Source organism: Siniperca chuatsi, linkage group LG18 (assembly GCF_020085105.1).
Source record: "Siniperca chuatsi isolate FFG_IHB_CAS linkage group LG18, ASM2008510v1, whole genome shotgun sequence".
NCBI lineage: Eukaryota > Metazoa > Chordata > Actinopteri > Centrarchiformes > Sinipercidae > Siniperca > Siniperca chuatsi.
Window position 1 is genome coordinate 8,804,844 of NC_058059.1, and position 21,012 is coordinate 8,825,855.

The following is a 21,012-nucleotide window of genomic DNA, read 5'->3' on the forward strand; positions in this document are numbered from 1 at the left end:
ATGTGTATTTTTCTTCTCATTCATGTCGGGTTGGCTAACTTTTGGACACCACAGCTGCCGTACCGGAAGTGTTACCGGGGCGCAACCTCGTGTTGTATTGTGGGAAGTGTGCCCCTATCAATCATGGCAGACGCCTTTGGAGACGGTTTGTTCAGCGTGTTTGACGATGAACAACAAACGACCACAAGCAAAAAGATACCCGCTTCTTTGGCACCAGACATAGGGTAAATTCTTGGGTTTTTGTTTTAGTGTTTGACATCGGGAGGTTCGGTTGTCCAGGGAGCCTGAACGTGACATCTTACCAGCTCGTGCTAGGCAGTGAAATAGTCTGAACGTGAACCTGCTAGTTAGCTAGTTAACCCGTCAATGAAACATCAGATAAAGTAGCTGGTTGTGCTGATAAACTTAAACTCAATTCTGTCTTGAGATTTGTTTTTGTTACGTTTATATATAACTTTTAACCCCATTTTTGTGAGACTGGGAAGCACAAAGTTACAAGAGTCTAGCTAGCTAACCGTTGGTGTAACGTCCCTGTGTAAAGTATATTGGGACAGGCTCAGCTAACCACAGTTCCTCGCCTGTGTGTTTTTCCTCTTTTCCAGAAGAGCTGAAGGAAAAAATGCCACTGACAAAGATGCTGGTCCATCTGCCCGGGTCAAGAGGGAGGCAGACAGCGACGGCGGAGAGGAGGTGGTGTTTGGGAAGAAACCTCGACATGAGACAGTCTCTGCTAATGACCTAAAGTGAGATGAGTTACATCTTAACACTGTGTGCCTGTACAGGATGCCTAGGTGCTGTTATAACTTGTGTTTGCTCATGGACTCTGTTGCCAGGTTATTAAGTACACATAGCCACAAAACAATGCTAAGTATATTTACTCAAGTACTATACTACTCAAGTACTTAATTTTGAGGTACTTGAGTATTTCCATTTTATGTTACTTTATACATTTCAGAGGAAAATGCTGTACATTTTACTCCACTGCATTTGAGAGCTTTAGTTACTAGTTACTTACACATTTTACTACTAAAATTAGCTCCACCTCGACCAGTTACATTAAAATGCTGCTTACACATGAATGCCTATAATACTGTCACTTTCAAAACAAGGCTGAAGTATATTTAGCTGATATAACTTGTGTACTTTTACTTAAGTCAAATTTTAAATGCAGAACTTGAATTTATAACAGAGTGTTTTTACATAGTGAAATTGCTAAGTTTAATTAAGTAATTGACCTGAGTAGTACTTCCTTTACCACTGGAACTAATACAGTGTAATACAGCAGCCCTGCAATAAATATTACCCTCATGAAGGTTATACCGTTCAGTTTTTGTTGAAACAGTTTCAGAGAGGTTTTGATTCAACTTTATGTCGATCAAACCAATTACTTTTGAGTGTTTTCATGGGAAATACTGGCTTGAGATGCTGCAGAATATGTTTTAAAGTTGTTGTGTAGGTAATGTGTTTGGTTTACTTCAGTCTTGCAGAATTTATGCCCCAAGTGAAGGTCGAGCAAGTTGAGACTGTGGAAGGATGCTCACACGAGGTAAAGAAAGAAAATTAATACAAATTTACAGATGGATGACAAATAAAAGGAAAAAACAGCAAGTTGTCTTAGTAAGATGTTGGGCAACTTCAGTGCACCTTCGCATAGATTGTACACATTTCTGGAACTCTACTGGAGGGATGAACACAATTCTTTCAAAAGATATTCCCTCATTTTGTGTTTTGATTATTATCCTTTTTTTTCTTTAATTTGTCACCTGTCCGATTTCTCTGGTGTTAAATATCAAAACTTTGATAGTTAAACGTTCTGTCTTTCCCTTACAGGTTGCTTTGCCTGCCAGTGATGAATATAAACCACTGAAAGCGCGAGTGGGAAAAGCAGCCAAGGTATAATGCACCTTTTAATTCTTATACTTGTGGACTTAATTTAATTTGTTCAGTGTAGGATGTTATCCAATTAGACTGAAATAGATTTTTAAAGCATTCATTCATTATCATTATTCAATATATTTTGTATTCTGTAAGGGGGTTAAATAAATTAGTTAACTTTTCAAACCTATCATTGGAAACTTTTTCTTAACTTTATAACAGCACAGCACAAATCCTTGCATGTAATCGCACCTTTAACACGGAGTACCTTATTATTTTATGGGGAGTTCGTTTAGATTGTATTGTGCATTGTGTACTAGTTGGTTTACAAGAACTAATATTACACTTGGATTGTTTTTCTATTGGTTTGACATGTCTTGCTTGTCTTGCAGGAGTACCCTTTTGTTCTTGACCCGTTCCAGCGTGAGGCCATCTTATGTATTGACAACAGTGAGTCTGTACTTGTGTCTGCACACACCTCTGCTGGCAAGACTGTCTGTGCTGAGTGAGTATCTTCAATAAACATGACGTCACAAATACTGTTTTTGCTATTGTGACAATTGTTTGTGTCAAAATTAATTACTGTTGAACCTTGTCTGGAGCATACAGTCCTGTTCACATATGAGAGACCAAAGCATGCAGTTAAACCCAAGCTACAGCTAATATAGCTTGTTTTGATTTCATTTCATCAAGTGTAGTTGATTCTATTGTGTGAATACAACTTCATAATTGCAGTTTTAATACCTTGGACTGTCTGCATTGGTGGATCTGCTGCCATTTTATCTGTTGTGTTATGTTGTTTGTGTGTCACATGATGATGATAATGTTATATGGTAGAACTGTTAAATTAAAGAACACCTTTAGGCTACAAAATTAAGCGCATTAACATGACAACATATACACTCGTGGAACAACTTCATGCTGTCCACTGGTGAACATGGTAAAATTACTGACTAGATTAGTGATCTAACCTGGTTCACTCTTATATCCTCCTCTTGTAGATATGCCATTGCATTGGCCCTCAGAGAGAAGCAGAGAGTGATCTTCACCAGCCCCATCAAGGCCCTCTCCAACCAGAAGTACAGAGAGATGTACGAGGAGTTCCAGGATGTGGGACTGATGACCGGCGATGTCACCATCAACCCCACCGCCTCCTGCCTTGTCATGACAACAGAGGTAAGACGCAGTTATGTCTGGAAAAAGTGGAGTCACTATTAGATTTGTCAAATAAATGTCACCTTTATTGGAGGGTGGTGTTTGGAAAGTGTGCTGCAGGTTCAGTGTGCAACTGGGGAGTAGAAGCAGCGCTGAGAGGTTGGTCTGACGTGATGAACTGTTTTTCTCCCAGATCCTGAGGAGCATGCTGTACAGAGGCTCCGAGATCATGAGGGAAGTGGCGTGGGTCGTCTTTGATGAGATCCATTACATGAGAGATGCAGGTGAGTACAGAATACAAACGGCACAGACACACTATTGACTAACTGACGTTCAGTGTGGTTTGGAACACTGGGCCTCGTGTAAGAACCACTCGTATGAACTGGTTTGTTCTTAGGTGGCACGTAAGAGTGATTTAAGATAATTTGTCCCATTCACCAATTTTCTCGCACTTAGAATTTTCTCTTAGGTAAAAACTAAATTCACGTGTGGTCCAGATCTGGATCTGTGTGCCTTTCTCCACATAGCAAAAAAAACCCACTAATCTGACCTGAAATTATAATCTAAATGAATTTGGGGTTTAAATATGATATCAATATTAACTATAATAATATATAACTAAAACAAACTTAATGCAAAATGAATGTTCTGCTGAACATGTTATCTTTTTGTCTGCTGATTTAGGAATACAAGGTCCATGGTGTGAAATTCTCTTACATTTTTGTAGATGAAACCTGCCCACAAACTGACCAGAACAGGAAGCCTCATATGGCAAATTGTAGGGGCTGTTTGTGCAGTTAAGAAAGTTTGGTGAATCTGACATGGAGCAATCGTATGAGCAAACCTCACAGAAAAACGTAAGAAAGGTTTTGGATAAGACTACGAATATTTTCTTGCAACAAATTCCTCTGTTTTCTGTGTATTTCAGAGCGTGGTGTGGTGTGGGAGGAGACCATAATTCTTCTTCCTGACAATGTGCATTACGTCTTCCTGTCAGCCACCATCCCCAATGCCAGACAGTTTGCAGAGTGGATTTGCCACCTACATAAGCAGGTGGGATGTTGTACTGGCATATACGAGAATTATAAGGGTTACATTACTTTGTCCCTCCTCCTGTATGTAACATGAGGAGGTGACAATTATCTGTATATAAGAAAGAATCAGGATAACATTTCTTTGTGTTTTTGTCCTTTTTGTTACATAATTAATGTTTGTCTCATGTCTCCTGTAGCCATGCCATGTGGTCTACACAGACTACCGTCCCACTCCATTGCAACACTACATCTTCCCAGCAGGGGGTGATGGACTCCACCTGGTTGTTGATGAGAATGTAAGGACACCCACAAACTGCACTTACTGGGGACTGTTACAGTTATCAAAGAGAGTTGGCTAATTGATCCTATAGAAGTCAGACTGGAGACAGACTAGATGTGTCTGGTCTCATATTAGCCCAATATGACAGTTTCTCTGTCTCTGTTTGGATGCATCCATTGGGTCTTCACATATATACATGATGCATAACATCTGCATGCGTTTTGCATTTTTTCAGGGAGACTTTAGAGAGGACAATTTCAACACAGCTATGCAGGTTCTGAGAGACGCAGGGGATTCTGGGGGCAGCGGAGGGGGCAAGTGGGACCCAAGAGGACGGAAAGGAGGCACTAAAGGTGTGTGTTTGTTAGTTTTTAAGGTTAAAACGTGTAAATTTCAATAAATTAAATTAAATAATTTACATCAGAATTCATGTTCATGTGTACTTGTATATATGATTTCCTCAGGTCCATCCAGTGTGTTCAAGATAGTGAAGATGATCATGGAGAGGAACTTCCAGCCTGTCATCATTTTCAGCTTCAGCAAGAAAGAGTGTGAGGCCTACGCTCTGCAGGTAGCCAAACTGGACTTTAACAGAGGTACGTGTATTTGTAATACTTCTGCAAGCACTTGTTCAGTTTGAGTTGGTAAATACAATAATCCTCGTGGTTTTGTGAAATGCATGCATAGTTAAAGGTTTACGTCAGGCCATCAAACCAGTAGATCAATGGCAGGTGATGTGTTTTTGGCATATCACTTATCCAGTTTCTTTTTCTTTTCTTGAAATTGTGTGTCAAGCAGATTCAGCATGATGCAGATCAGTTATTTTTGTGTTTACAAAGCGTACGTTCTGGTGATTTCGCTGTGATAATGTTGAAATATTTTCCCAATTTGGCAAGTTGTGTTGACAACTTTGATTCATACTGTACGTTTCATAATCAGTGATATTTTCTAGAGCTGTAACGATAAATCAATTAATTCATTAGTGGATCAACAGAAAGTTAATCTGCAACTACTTTAATAATTGAATCATATTTTTAGATATCTTGAAGCTAAAATGTTAAACATTTGCTGGTTCCAGCTTCTCAAATGTGAGAATTTGATGCTTTTATTTGACACGTGATAGTAAAGTCAATATCTCTGGGTTTTGGACTGCTGGTCAAACAAAACAAGATATTTGAAGATGTCACCTTGGGCTGTGGGAAATTTTTCGCTATTCTGACATTTTATAGACAAAATTGTTAATTATAAAAATAATCATAAGTTGTAGCCCTAAAATCTTCAATTCTGGCACATTTGTTACGCCAGCAATTAAAAATCCTTGCTGTTTATTCGGCAGCAGTAAGTGATCAAATGTCATAATGTACCTCTTTTTAGTTAAATTAAACAATTTTGTTGTTTGTTTTCACTGCATTTGTCAGTTATCAGATATAAAGTCACACTATCAGCACTTTGAATAATGAGCATGTTTGTGGTTAGATTCGGAGCAGATAGTCTTTGCACACTGAAATGCCAAAACAAATACATTTATTGTGACAAATTGCTGAGAGAGTTAGGGAGGGAGTTAAATTAGGCAAGCAAAACCGCTCACCAAAATGTTAAATTTTTGGCAAGCCGAGCTAAATAAATCCTCCCCACTGAGTGAGTGCCATGAATATGGCTTATTGTGCCTGCACAGCTGGTCCTGCTGTTTGGTCCAGTGAATAAGTGAAGTTGCTTCATGAGGACAAATCTCTGCAGGATGGGAGATAATCCAGCGGTAGAAGTTGGCTCGTATCCACCTGCTTCAGGCTTTTTCAGTGAAATAAAACATGCTTATGAAGTCTTACTTGGGAAACATTTTCCTCCCTCATCTAGGTTTGTTTTTCCTGCATTGTGACGTTTGTTTTAATACTGAGCTCTTCTAACATTGAAGGCCTTTCCTCTGTCAACGCTGCCAGTTTTTTCATTAATATTGCAACAAAAAAGGAAAAACTCTGCCAAAGATAATTTCTCATTTCCAACAGTTTCATGTGTTTTGAGAATTTTCTTGAACAGAAAATGAGGCAGATGGTATCCAGTAATAACAGTCAGATAATTTCACTTGAGGAAAAATGTTGAAATATAATAATCTGATTAGTAAAGGAGTTAAATTATTCCTTTGACGTGTTTAGTAGTTTAAACAAAATATGAAGCTTTCATGATAAAATGTGATTGTGATGTTTTTTTTATGGCTACAGAACAATTGTATCACCATTTCTGCTGAAATCATTACTTGGTAAAAACCTAACCATTTGCAGTTGTTTTGTTTCTTTGTCTGTCATTTATAAACTCAGTTCTCTCCAGCAAACAGTTGAGAAGCCAGATTGTTTAACCAGTGTGTATGTATGCAGGTTGTTGGTGTTATGGAGTTCCTCTGTTTGTGTGTGTAGGTGGGTTATAATGAGGAGAGGGAGCCACGTGGCTCTCCTGGTTTCTCTCAAGCTCAACCAACTACTCTTCACCCCCCATTTTCTCTCTTCTACCTTTTCTACTTTGTGTTTTCTTTTTATTCCTTCCATCCTTATCTTTTCCTCAGTCTGTGTTTTTTTTTTTTTTTTTTTTTGAACTCTAAAGGCAGAGTCCCCCCTCTCTCTCCTTTCCTGCTGTGTGCTGTGACACATAGTTTCTGGGCAGTGTTTATGGAATGGCAGAGCTGTGTTGGAGTCAGGGGACCGGCTGGTGCCGAAAACACCAACCAACTGACAGTTGTGCAGAACTGCAGCATCAAACAGAGTTAAATCAAAGTTATAGAAGTTTTGGTGGGCTCATGCGAAGACTGACAGGTGGACGTAGACCCAGATGTGTTATTGTGATGCTGACCTGCAGCAGTAGTAGTTTTGTTTTTGGTTGTATAGCAGCATTATAGTTTGTTTTTGCCACTAATGGCAGAGCCTGAGGTTGATGAAGTCTGTTCATGTGAATTTGGTTTGGATATTCAGCATGGTCCATAAAGGCTGATTCCTAATGACCAGACGCCAAGACATCTTGACTTTTATTCCCTAGTATGGGTCAAACTCCAAAAACACATTTCAAATAGAGCAACTCAATAGCGTGTTTCATCAGACCCCCTCTTTGACTGGAAAATGCCCATGTCTTTCAAATTTGACATCCTCAGTTTGCAATGAGGGGTTTCTGCCCAAGCTCAAAGACTACAAATGTGTTACTTGACTCATTATTTTCACATTTGACAAAGCTCTCTCCACAGCCATAGAAGACATTATACAACTGTTTTCACAGACTGACCAATACTCGTCATGACTAGTAAACTGTTCTTCATGTGTAAAATGTGCCCCATAAATCCTTGACAAGGTACCCTGAAAACTATTGTCCAGATCGCCTTGAAGTTTGCTGTGGATATTCACAGTCCCCAGAAGAAGTATCTTTATGTTTTTCTGGTGACCCCTTTGACCTTTCTTTTACCACCATCATCAATGTACGTAAGAAACGTCAAAAGCTAAAGGGCCGATTGCCATGGAATTTACTGAGTACAATCACGCTTCTCAGAGGTTGAACAGTTTCCTTTTTGGATGCTCTCCGAGCTTTCCTTTTGTCCTACCCTCAGCACAAGACTTCTGGCTCACCGCTGGAATGGCTCTGAAGTGTGTCAGTGCATTTTAATACAGTTGGGTGTAATGGACTTTGCAGCCTCTAGGGGCCGTAACTGGAGCTTTATTAGACTCTTGGCTATTTTAAGTGTATTATAACCCTGCTCTGTGTGTGATGTGTGATACAAAGTGGATGTCCTGGCTGTTTTGCTGGAGCCATAGACGTAGTTTGGGCTGAGCTCACTTTATACATTGGCCGTTGTGTGTGTTTGTCTGTGGAGTTGCTTTGTTATTAAACCATGAAAATAAGTCCCAATGACACTGAAGTCATTTGACATTAAAAATAAATACTGGGCCATCAGTGGAAGTCCAAGTTTCTGACTAACACAGGCACATAAGAAGGAAGGTTTCCCAGAATGGTTTCATGAATAAAGAAAGACCTGTGACAAAGTTTCCACATGGACAGAGATAGCCAACCAGCCACAGCAAACAATGTAATATGATTAGCAGTAGCACAGTAATGAGACACTGGTGGTGGCGCATTCATGGTGGTGGTGCATTCATATACAACAAATTACAATAATAAAATGTTTGTTAAACATGTGGCAGCAGCCAACCATTTTCCAGACATTTTGTTCAGACATTTTGTAAAAAAAAAAACCTCAGCTTAAAAAAAATCAGTTATCATTTTATAAATTTATTTTGAAAAACTGAATGAGAAATTCTACAAAATAACAAAAATTAGAGAAACTGTTTTGTTGAAACATATGGCCACGAAATCAGATCAAATCTAGAGTTAACACAGACTTGAAGCAAATGCAGCAACATCATTTCCTTGCTCAATCCCTGGGTGGTTAAACATTTCCTGCAAGCAATACTCCCCGTTGTTCCACATCAACCACACATGCCAAGAGAAATTATATTTAAAACAACATTTTAAAATGACCCAAAAGCGTGTCTGTGTGAGTTTGTGTTTGTGTGTGCATGTGCATGTTGGAGTAATTGAGACACATAGGCTCAGGATGTAGGAAATGGCTTTGTGCTAATATTTAGAACTTTTTCTGAACAGCTATGAGATGGTGGTGTTAAGAAATGCACCATTTGTTTGTTCCAGATGACGAGAAACGTCTGGTGGAGGAAGTATTCAACAACGCAGTGGACTGTCTTTCAGACGAAGACAAGAAACTCCCCCAGGTGAGGAGGACAGGTCTTTCTCATTCTGTTTCCTCCTGTGATGTTTGTATAACCATCCATGTTGTTCTCACTTTTTGAACCCAGCGCTGCCACCTTGTAAAAGCTCAGAAAAATGACCTCAGCATTTCCTTCAGAATCATTTTCTGCTCAGAGAAGACAGTTAAACTGCCTTAATGTAAATAGCTGCACACATAATGTCAACATGGGCTCAAGCACTGTGCTCCTGTTATTCTACCCTGCTGTGTTAAGTCACATTATGAAAACCAGCCGTGTTGAGGTAATAGTTGTTAGTGTGTAGACCACTATGGCATGAGCAATGGCAAAGCCAACCATACATCACACTTTTCCACTATGAGGATTAGATGCTTTTCCACTCTCTGTCTCTCTGGTGCTGATGGCTGTAATCGTATGAACGAACTGGTGAATTTGCACCGTCACTAAATTTTATAAGCAAATGCTACAAACACTAATCTGTTACTCAGGTGGAGCATGTGCTGCCGCTGTTGAAGAGGGGGATAGGAATCCACCATGGAGGCCTACTGCCCATCCTGAAAGAGACCATAGAGATCCTTTTTTCTGAAGGCCTGCTCAAGGTACGACTATCTCAAACAAGATTCATCCCTCTTAGCAAAGTTACTGCAATTACTTGGTTTGTAAATGAGGTTCAAGGAATGTTCAAACTACATCATCACCGAATTAGGTACCCTGTAAAGTTTTTTACCACTAGTAGCGCTGTGGAGCAGTGTTTTGTGACCTTTGTCCACTGATCAACAGTCAGTGGCAGCAACATGCCAAGAAACGTAGCAATGTGTCAACAAAAGACTGAAAAACACTGCTAGCAAGCAAACATGGATGTAAACAATGCAGTATACAAAATGCTTTAAAATTGGAAACTTCAGGGACTCTGAAAAGCCTTTATTAGTTACAAGGCTTGTAAGTCCTCCGAGGTTTATAACTATGTGTGAGTGCCTGAAGTTTGCTCCTTTAAACATGCTTGAAGATCTCCTTTTTCTTTAAGAGCACTAGTGAAGCAATGAGAAACAAACCACAATCAACAAGTTTATTAGGCCTCAAGGATACACACTTACCTTCTGGTAAGAAACACTGAATGCAAAGATTAATTTGTTTGTTTACAAAAAACTCTACAGGGTACCTTTCTAAAGCTGGATCGAAAATGACATTGTCAGAATATTGCGATGAGATCGTCTTAATGTTTGCTTTTTATTCTCATCCCAGGCCCTGTTTGCTACAGAGACATTCGCCATGGGCATCAACATGCCGGCTCGCACTGTGCTCTTCACCAGCGCACGCAAGTTTGATGGCAAGAATCACCGCTTTGTAAGAGCACACACACACACACACACACACAGATAGTGTCACACAACAAGTCAATAAAGTTGTCTTGTCAAGAGGAAATTCTCTCAGGAATTTTTTTCACCCTCATCCAACGTTATATGCAAATCCTAACAACCTAACTAGTACATTATGTTGTGGAACTGCAGTTTCCATAGCTGTGGGCAGTAAGATGAGCCCAAAAAGTGTAGTTTATGAAAGCTAGGTGTCCACCTTTAGTGAGTAGCCAGTAAAATAGTAAAGCTCCTCATAAACTCTGCTATCCCATTAAAACAACAGCTTTGGACTGTGCGCAGTGTGGAGTTGTTACATAGTGTGTTGCTGCAAGGCCTTTATAAGGTCTTCAAGTCCTGCAGCTTGCATCGCCACATAAACAGCCACGTATTGTTTATAAGAGCTGGGGGCTGTGTGCGTGGAGCTGCCGTCACTTAGAAGCACCCTTCATCTTCACTTCATACACATGGATTTCCAGCTCACATACACACACACAAAGACTTGAAGAGAATGTGAGAGTGAAGGAAACTGCCCTCCAAGAGGTTCATCAGGAACATCTGGTGCATTTGATGATGCCAAAGCTCCACGCAGGCACTCACACATTTAAATACACACAACTCTCATTCCTGAAACACACTGTGTTTCACATCAAGAGCTGATCCCATGGCATCCGATCATTTCAACACAAAAATAATCTTATCTGCCTTTTTAAGCATTTTTATTGCTCAAAGACCTGTAGATATGTGGAGTTTAATCAGAGCCACGTGCAATGCAGTGAATAGTCCTCAGAGGCTTGTGGAAAACTGGTTCAGTCTCCTTCTCACAAGACAGTTTCATCATCTACATTTCTGTGTTACTAATGCAGATATTTTGCTAGGCACTAATTTTTTCAAAACATTTGGTTATATTCTCACTCAAATATGCATTAGTACATTTTCACAGTTTTTCTCTCCCTGCTTTTTTATATTTTTATCTCTCTTCTCTGTAGTATAATAGGCTTTTTTTCTGTCTCTGTCACATCAACAAATATACATTATATTACAGGTATAGAGAAGCATTCACTAACAAATATCTTTTCCTTAATGTCTTGTGTGTTTTCACGTGAACCAGATTACATCAGGTGAGTACATCCAGATGTCTGGGCGAGCTGGGAGGAGAGGAATGGACGACAGGGGAATTGTCATTTTCATGGTGGACGAGAAGATGAGTCCAGCTGTAGGCAAACAGCTGCTCAAGGTACAGTGAAGATGGCTGCTACTGTGCTTTTTTGCATATAAGTTCGGGTTATTTTTCTGAATGTAACTGCTAGTCATCGATCACATCTTTGCAGACCACTTCAGTGCTGTCTACACATTCTTCTGCTACAATTATAATCCCACTATCCCATCAATGAAACATATTCCTTGCTGTCTTTCTGAGAATTAGTTTGAACGATTGAATGGAAATTGGCAGAAGTGACCCTTAAGTTGTTCTTTGTGTGGATCATCAGGCCATTTGGTGCTCTGTCAGAACTTGACAACACACAGTCACAAGGAAGCCAGAGACTCTTGGTCTTTTGTCTTTGATTTGACACATTTATAGCTGTGCTGCTATAAATATGTAGCTGCGTAGCTTTTGAAGGAGGTTGTGTTAATGTAAAACTGTTTGTTGGCGCTGTCGCAGTGCTTAACTCCCAGACTGTATTGGAGAAAGCTGTCTTAACACATCTGAGGTTCTGGAGTTTCAGAGGTTGTGATTGAAAAATCCTCCTCAGTGTTTAATTTGGGGAACTTCCGCCTGTATTTATTTAGACCTCATACCTTCCTGGCACTTTTAGTAAAATGCTAACAACATTATCAAAACACATAATTAATCACAGATGTGTATTATTATAACAAAAGTGTGTTTTATGTTTATTTTTATTCTGTCTGGTTTTTTATTGTGCTGTGCAGGGCTCTGCAGACCCTTTGAACAGTGCCTTCCACCTGACCTACAACATGGTGCTCAACCTGCTGCGTGTGGAGGAGATCAACCCAGAGTACATGCTGGAGAAGTCTTTCTACCAGTTCCAACACTACAGGGCTTTGCCTGGTGTTGTGGAGAGTAAGCATTTTTCCATGATTACTACAGCACACTCCAGGCTTGATGAGCAAGTAACCTCTAGAGAAATTCTACTCTAGATTCTACTAATACAGTGATATCTGCATACGTGATTAGCATGTATTTCAGATCTCTCTGATTTACAGGCTGTATTTATCATTTAGAAATGGCAAACAATTATGTTTGAGGAGATATGCTAAAGACTAAAACAAACACAGTTTTGACTGTTATAACTGCAAGTTGCCACTGATTCCACCTCTTTCATTATTAGGTGTCTGGTGTCAAGAGGTTGATGTGTAGAAAGCCTTCAAGAAATGTTTTTCACGGGAAGATGCTGAAATAAAATGACATTGCCTCTTCTGTTGTGGCCTCGTTTCAAGTTGCAGAATTTTTTTTTTCTGTGCAGAAATTAAGAAGTATGAGGAGCAGTACCACGCCATTGAGATTCCCAACGAAGAGGGCGTGGTCACTTACTTTAAAATCAGACAGCAGCTGGCCAAACTGGGTAAAGAGATACAAGAGTTCACCCACAAACCCAAGTACTGCTTGCCCTTCTTGCAGCCTGGGCGACTTGTCAAGGTAGAGCTTCACACACGTACAGTTTCACAACAGGACGCTAATTATGGATTTTCATTGTCATTTAATGGCTCTTTGTGTTGATCCCACAGGTAAAAAATGATGACGCTGACTTTGGCTGGGGAGTTGTTGTAAACTTTTGCAAGAAGTCTAACGTGAAGGTAAGTCTGTGTCACGGTGTCACATGTATGTGAATCCATTTACATGACGTGGCTGTGACTAATGTGTGTTTCCCCATTTAGACCAGTACAGACTCTGAGCCGCTGTATGTGGTGGAGGTTTTGGTCCACTGTAGTAAAGACAGTGTAAAAGATTCTGCGACTGAAGCTGCTAAACCTGCTGCTCCAGGGCAGACTGGAGAGATGCAGGTGGGTGCAACAGACACACAAAAAAGACACTTAACTGCAAATTACATATACAAATATGATTACATGTCTCCAGGGTGCAACTATTTTGGTCGTACATGCAACCAAAAATCTATCAAGTGTGTCTAAACATTTTCATTGGTCGCATTGGTGCGCTGAAATTCTGCACAGGTCTGCATGTGTGAGACTGCATCCTGTACTCCTCCCACATTCCTTGTGCGCAAACAAGAGAAATCGTGAGCAACATCACAGCCTTTAAACATGAATCAAAATGAAGAGAACTGAATTAATTATTTTTCGTCAAGAAAAATGCTGCTGTGCCCAATCCACCTGTCCCCATGCCTGAAAGGCCCTGCCCAGACCCGACATCATCGGCGGAAGTAACCGTTCCACCTGCCTCCCCGGTCCTAAGTAGCTTTATAGGTTACGTCATTAACAACAAGCCTCTTCCACGCGCGGCTCACCTGCTGCTGTGAAAACGGAATTGCAGGTGAACAAATCCAAAACATGTGTTTTTTGGGCGGCTATAAAACATACTGCTGACGAAGAAAGTCAACAGAGCAGACCCATACGAGGAGAGAGAAACAGAAATAAGCTGGTGTGTGTGCAGTAAGAGACAGAGGTGTAGGTGTGTGCGTGTGTGGGGAAAAGAGGACTGGAAAAGCAAGGTGAGCAGATTAGTTTAGCAAAGTAGTTTGTGAGTAAACACTAATGTAAAATTAAAATGGTGAAATAACCTACTAGAAATAGGGTAATGTATTAATGTATTCTTTAAAATATTATATATATATATAATAGGCTATTTTCAGTAGACAAATATAAAACGTTTTGTATTTTCTATTTGTTTTGCACAATAAATGTTCTTAAAATACCTCTGTACTAGGTGAAATATGTCCTAGTAATACAGTTAAGAGTACAGTAATAGCTGCTATGCAGTTGCCATACCAGTGCTTTACCCCATCAGAAGCATTTATATTGAAATTTGAAGAAAAGCGAATATACCGTGAGATCTACTGTTACCGTCCGTGCTTCAAATTATACCGTGATAGAAATTTTAGGCCATTCCGCCCAGCCCTAGGTGCATCTAAATTATGTGCTGGTGCACCTAAATAAGAAAAGGCGCACCAGTGCCACCAATGTAAAAAGTTAGTCTGGAGCCCTGGTCTCTATAGTCAACTATAACCTTTTTTGTTTTTTTGTCCAGGTGGTCCCTGTGATGCTCCATCTCCTGACTTCGATCAGCACAGTTCGGCTTTACATCCCCAAAGACTTGAGGCCCTTTGACAACAGACAGCTCTTGCTCAAGTCTATACAGGTACAAAATGCAGCCATCTTGAAGATATTGAGAACTCAGCAGAAACCATTATTCTAAATTGTTGGTCTTTTCTTTCCCTCCAAACAATTTGTCTGCAGGAGGTGCAGAAACGTTTCCCAGATGGCGTTCCTCTGCTCGACCCCATAGATGACATGGGCATCAAAGACCCTGCACTGAAGAAAGTTATTCAGAAAGTGGAGGCCTTCGAGCACCGCATGTACTCGCACCCCCTGCACAGTGACCCCAACTTGGAATCTGTCTATTCTCTCTGTGAGAAGAAAGCTCTGGTGAGAAACTGTATATGTGTGTCTTTCAGTTTGTGGGAGAGTTAAATATCAGCCATAGAAAAGTGTCAAACCTTACTGAAAGCCAACCATTTAACAAAAGATCACAGTTGTTACTATTGAAATAATAATAATTACTTTTATTTTCCTTTTTATCTACATTGGCTACCTTTGTTAGATTACAGTTGCTTTGGCCATATATACTCATACAAACAAACACAGGAGGAAAGCAAGGACTTTATTCTACAGGGCCTCACCCTCAGTTAGAGGTCAGATAACAGGAAACCTCCTCATCAGACCACATCGAGCAAGGTTTTTTTTTTTTTTACCTTGTATAGCAAACAAGGACCACATTTTCTCTCTTTCAGGACTTTACTGTAAGGCAGCAGCACAACTCCCCTGCAATTGTAGAGAAACAAAATATTCACAGGGTCTCTCTTGCATAAATTATGTCTGTCTTCCGAGGAAGAAATCCAGAACAAAAAGAGGGCATAATGCACACTAATATAATAACAAGATAAATAAAATTATCACAAAATCAATGAATAATCAAAATACATTATTTCAGAAAAATATTAAAAAATAATATAAAATAATTAATTTTTAAATAATATAATTAATTAATAATATAAAAAAAATATAAAACAGCCATACATAAACCCACATACCTGCAGTTGTAGAGAAACAAAACATTCACAGGGTCTCTTGCATAAATGCTCTCTGTGTCTGTGTAACACCACAAGCAAAGTCACTACATGCACACCAGTGCACTCTAGCAGTGCAAGCTTTACAGCAGCTCTAAAATGTAAAAATATCAATACATTCAGTTTTCACTTGTTTAAAGTAACGTCACCTATATAGCAGCAAGACTAACAGTCTACAGCCACGCTAGGGGCTTTGTGAAGTTTTCTTTAGGCACAGCCGTGCTTTGAGCTAGATGCTAATGCTAGCATGACTGCATGTTGGCAGTGACAATGCTAACATACTGATGTTTAGCAGCAGGTATGTTTACCATGTCCACCATCTTAGTTTTGTGTGTTAGCATGCTAACATTTGCTAATTAGCACTAAACCCAAAGTCCAGTGGGAAGGATGGGAATCTCATTAGTTTTGCAGGTATTTGGTCTTAAACCAAAGTATTGGACAGTTAAAACTTTTGACCCGATGATGGCACTGGATAAAAAGTGATTACCAAAGACATTACAATCAATTCTGACCTCCCAACCTCATGGTGGCACTAGAGGAAAGGTCAGGGGATCACCAAAGTCAGTAGGCTTCATCATCTGGGCACCATGAATGTCTGTCTGTACAAAATTTCATGGCAATTCATCAAATAGTTGTTATATTTCAATCTGGACCAAAGTGGTGGACTGACTGACACTGCCATCCCTTGAGTCATGCTGCTAGCATGGCTAAAAACACCAACGTAGGAAAAATAGGAAATATAATGGCAGAACTTCTTACGTGTACATTTCAAAATAAAATTCTACTCCTGATCCAGATACGATTTTACAAGATATTATAATGTCCTGTTCAACAACATGCACATTACTACATCTGTGAGCTCTGCTTTACAGAAAGATCAAGGACGCAGATGCAAAACAGCCTTTGCTGAGTGCTAGGGTGGCTTTTACCGGGGAGGTTGACCGTGTTTGACAATTTGCATAAACATTTACATCCCTCTGTGGTCTTGTGTGTGTTTTGAAATGATAGGGGATACAGTACAGCGTAAACTGGATGACTTTATGTTTGATTGGCAGATAACTCCTCAGTCTCATTTCTGCAGCTGACCTCCGCTCTGGCCTTCACAGTACTGATACCACACCTACCTTATTTGTTTAGCAGAGCAGGTAGCCCTGTCTCAACTCATCATATTTTACATACACCACACCATGGTTGCTACAGTTGAACCTCATTTTATACCATGTAGACTAAAGCTACAACAGTATTCATTTTGATATTTGTTTTTTGTGGTGTTCAAAATCTAAACTTTCCAGCTTTTGTGTGCATGTATGATAGATTTCTTCACTATCTCACATGCAGCCAATTTCTCCAAAATATAAATAGACTTTTTTGAGTAATAAACCATGCTGGTAAAATCTCTTTGTGCATGTGTTTGCTTCTTTGGCTCTGAGGTGTGTTGTAACGATGAGGGGTAAAGGTTAAAGTTGATAAGGGACATCACTGAGGACAGATGAGCAGGCAAGTGAACATCTGTTGGCAGATAACTCAAATATTCCACTCCATCACTGTGACGGTTAATGCAGTGTTTGAAATGATCTCATGCACAAAATAGCTGGTAGTTATCACAGTGCATTTAAAAATGATAAAGTATTACCCTGGAAGAGCATCTCCAGGTTTACATTTAGTAAAGGTTGCATGCTATAACAACACGTGTGTGTTTTTAGATCGCAGCAGACGTTCGAACAGCCAAGCGAGAGCTGAAGAAAGCTCGGACCGTCCTGCAAATGGACAAGCTGAAGTGCAGGAAGAGAGTTCTCCGACGCCTTGGTTTCGCCAGTCCCTCCGATGTCATCGAGATGAAAGGGCGGGTTGCCTGTGAAATTAGCAGGTAGGGAAGGACAGAGCACACACCCAGCACACAATTTGTGTAAATATAGATATAATATAGCTGCTTAACTTGTTTTGTTGTTGTTTTTTGTTGGGTTTTCGTTTGCTGATGAAGTGTGGTTTCTGAAATGATGAGTAAGCCTTTTTAAGCCAGTTTATAGATAAATTCGACAGCTGATTTATTCGTACACTGCCATTACTGCGTTGGCACGTGGACACTGAGAGCAAAAGCAGAGATGTTTTGGTTAATCAAGGTCTGCAGAAGGTGGTCTGTGTGAATGTTGAGATTTTTCAGTCTCAAAGCATTAGTCTGAAATTGTTTATGACACAGGCTTTGGGAAACAATAACATTAACGTACCGCTCCTGTCCGTCCTAGTCTAAATGTGAAACTGCCGCGTGGATAAGCTAATTAATGAAACACAAGGATTTAATAATAATGGATATTTAGGAAAGTAAAACTGATTTAATGGAGCAGAGGTTTGTGGCTTTTACTTTCCGTTCTTTTTTCTCCAAAGTCTCAGTTTGTTGTTAGAGCAGCTGATAACAGCACAGAACCTTCGTAAAGTTTTGTACACTATAACCTTTATTTTAATGGAATTTGATGACTATATTTTCAACATATAACCAGTTCTACAGATGTGCTGGACAGATTTCTCATCAAAAGCGCTTCAAAAGTGAAATCTTTTGCATACATTACAGTGTTTATATGCAGGTTTAGTGAGGTGCCACCGCAGTAATGGTGGCTTGGCTTGTCTACTTCTGTCTATGGCCCAAATTCATCTATTGTTGACGAGATGGACAGTGACTTTGGATCTTATTTGATGAAATGTTGTATGTACTGTGGTTTAGGGAAGTGTGAGTCCTGGTGGGACATCTGCTCTCACCTGTCTTTACTCACTCCAACACCAATGCCACATTTCTACACAGATACTTACACTATTTTAATAGAACAAGTAAGAGATGTATTTCCAGATCCTATTTGATAAAGTTATAAAATATCATGTAACTCTTTCCAGTGGCGACGAGCTCCTGCTGACGGAGATGATTTTCAACGGTCTCTTCAACGATCTGACGGTTGAACAAGCCACCGCCCTGCTGTCCTGCTTCGTCTTCCAGGAGAATGTACGAACAAACACACCACAAACACATATAATTCCTCTAATTCTCCATACAAACAGATATTTAAGCCTTTCCCGAACACTGAGATAAACACCTGATTCCCCATTCCCACACATTCAAGCTCCACAATCACATTCTTGGCCTCTTCCCCTGTGCTGCAACCAAAACAGAAACCTGAGGTTGATGTGTGTTTGTCTTTCCTAATGAAGCCTGTTCTCTCAATGAGGCAATCCAGCATCAGACAGTTTAACAAACCTTTTCTTTGGCTCTGCATCAGCTCAATCCTCAAAACAACAGAACTAGTCTGAACTCAATCACGGCTCCCTCTCTCGTTGTCTCTCCTTTGTGTCGTACATGTGTCAGAGAGGCAGCGATGACAAGCAGCTGTCCTGTTTGCATACCAGTACAGGACCACTGTGTGTGTGTGCGTGTGCGCGTGTGTGCGAGTACAGCTGTCGCCTCTCTTAATCAGATATTTACTGTTTTAGATAGTTGTATACTGTGTTTTATTTAGATAAAGTGCTTTTATTTGGCAACATTAAACATTTGAGCCGGTTGTTTTGTTAAATGGGGAAAAGGGGGGTTTTGTAGAAAAATATGTTCATATTCCGCAAAGTAAGGTATTGAAAAAAAGTATAATTTGGTGTCATTACAAACTCATATTGGCACTAGTATGACAAATTTCAAACAATATCCAGCTCTAATTACAGCTATATTCATTTGTAATGTCAATAGCCAGTACCATGTGATGTCTACCTGTGGGAGACAATTACAGAAATTGCTTGTTGTAATAGTTTTTTCTTTTTTTTTCTTTGAAGAAATACACTTATTTGCTTTCTTGCCGAGAGATGAGAAGATTGATACCACTTTCATAAATGTCCGTTCAATATGAAGCTACAGCCAGCAGCTGTTTAGCTTAGCTCAGCAAAAAGGCTGGAAACAAGGAGGAAACAGCTAGCCAAGAGCCAACAGTCCTGCACATAACCCCTTTGGACAGAGCCAGACAAGCTGTTTCCCCCTGTTTCTATTCTTTTTGCTAAGCTAAGCTAACAGGCTGCTGGCTGTAGCTTCATATTGTACAGATGAGAGTGGTATCGATCTTCCCGTCTAACTCTTGGCAAGAAAGCGAATAAGAAATATTCCTTTTAAGAGCCAAGTATGAAATTCTGAGAGGAAACTCGAGGCTCATTCCCTAGAAAGCCTTTATCAATGAAATGCTGGGAAGTTGAAACAGAGGCTAACAACTAGGCAGGTGTTCATGTAGAAAACCTGACAACTAAAGCTGCTGTAGGTAACTTTCAGTGACTAACAATTATTTTTAAGTAATAAAATGAATAGTTTTGTTACCAAAGACAAGCAGGATCAATTGTTTGAATGTCAGCAGCCTCATTCTTGTCATTTTAGTGTTGAAAGTTAAAAAAACCCATCTGACCCAAGAGAAGGCCGAGGGATTCTGTACTTACTTGGGGGAGAGTAGATCAGATTCTCAAAAATGCCCATAGCAGGTTTGAATAGAAATGTATTTTTCCTGGAGTTTGTAATACAGGCTACAAAACAAATGTTTGAAGTTCGCTATCACAACGTTAATGGAGTCATTTTGCCCTCCAGGCCAGCGAGATGCCAAAGCTGACTGAACAACTTGCAGCTCCCTTGAGACAAATGCAGGTGAGACAACAATACAACGATCCCCAATTTGTCTTAATCGTGAAAATTTAGTGGAAATGTGAATGCTGTTGTTTTTGTTGTGTTCAGGAGTGTGCAAAGCGCATAGCCAAGGTTTCTGCAGACGCCAAGCTGGAGGTGGACGAGGAGACTTATCTAAACCAGTTTAAACCCCACCTGATGGATGTGGTGTACGCCTGGGCTAACGGCGCCACGTTTGCTCAAATTTGCAAGATGACTGACGTCTTTGAAGGTGCGCCATTCATATTATTATCCAACAGACATGACAGGAAGTTAAAATACAGGTATTTCCTTTACGAACCTGACTAGTGATTTTTCTCACCACCATCTTTAACACCTTCACTTGTTTCATTTGCTCATTAGATCCATTAAGGTTTTCAGAGTAAGTCCACTATCTGGCTGAAAATGTACGGCAACCCTTTAACAGAATTTTGCAGAGGTAGAATGGTGGACAGTAACTAAGAACATTTACTCAAGTAATGCACTTTAAGGTACGTGTACTTAATAATTTAAATTTTATGCTACTTAATACTTCTACTCCACTACATTTCAGATGGAATTATTGTACTTTA

General features: G+C 39.8%; 1 protein-coding gene across 2 annotated transcripts in view; it reads left to right on the top strand.

Moving 5' to 3' along the window:
• mtrex (Mtr4 exosome RNA helicase) overlaps positions 1–21,012 on the top strand; it is a 23,747-nt gene continuing 2,735 nt past the window's right edge. Inside the window, exons 1-25 of one of the 2 annotated variants that reach the window (XM_044174153.1) lie at positions 1–224; positions 603–743; positions 1,480–1,546; positions 1,831–1,893; positions 2,268–2,380; positions 2,877–3,051; positions 3,224–3,314; positions 3,959–4,083; positions 4,262–4,360; positions 4,580–4,697; positions 4,809–4,940; positions 9,022–9,101; positions 9,584–9,694; positions 10,338–10,439; positions 11,559–11,684; positions 12,380–12,530; positions 12,934–13,106; positions 13,196–13,264; positions 13,346–13,471; positions 14,673–14,783; positions 14,882–15,070; positions 17,475–17,638; positions 18,655–18,760; positions 20,366–20,422; positions 20,510–20,672. In XM_044174153.1, coding sequence (XP_044030088.1) covers positions 1–224; positions 603–743; positions 1,480–1,546; positions 1,831–1,893; positions 2,268–2,380; positions 2,877–3,051; positions 3,224–3,314; positions 3,959–4,083; positions 4,262–4,360; positions 4,580–4,697; positions 4,809–4,940; positions 9,022–9,101; positions 9,584–9,694; positions 10,338–10,439; positions 11,559–11,684; positions 12,380–12,530; positions 12,934–13,106; positions 13,196–13,264; positions 13,346–13,471; positions 14,673–14,783; positions 14,882–15,070; positions 17,475–17,638; positions 18,655–18,760; positions 20,366–20,422; positions 20,510–20,672 — 3,076 coding nt within the window. The remainder of the gene's footprint in view (positions 225–602; positions 744–1,479; positions 1,547–1,830; positions 1,894–2,267; positions 2,381–2,876; positions 3,052–3,223; positions 3,315–3,958; positions 4,084–4,261; positions 4,361–4,579; positions 4,698–4,808; positions 4,941–9,021; positions 9,102–9,583; positions 9,695–10,337; positions 10,440–11,558; positions 11,685–12,379; positions 12,531–12,933; positions 13,107–13,195; positions 13,265–13,345; positions 13,472–14,672; positions 14,784–14,881; positions 15,071–17,474; positions 17,639–18,654; positions 18,761–20,365; positions 20,423–20,509; positions 20,673–21,012) is intronic. The other variant, XM_044174154.1, reaches the window with a different exon arrangement.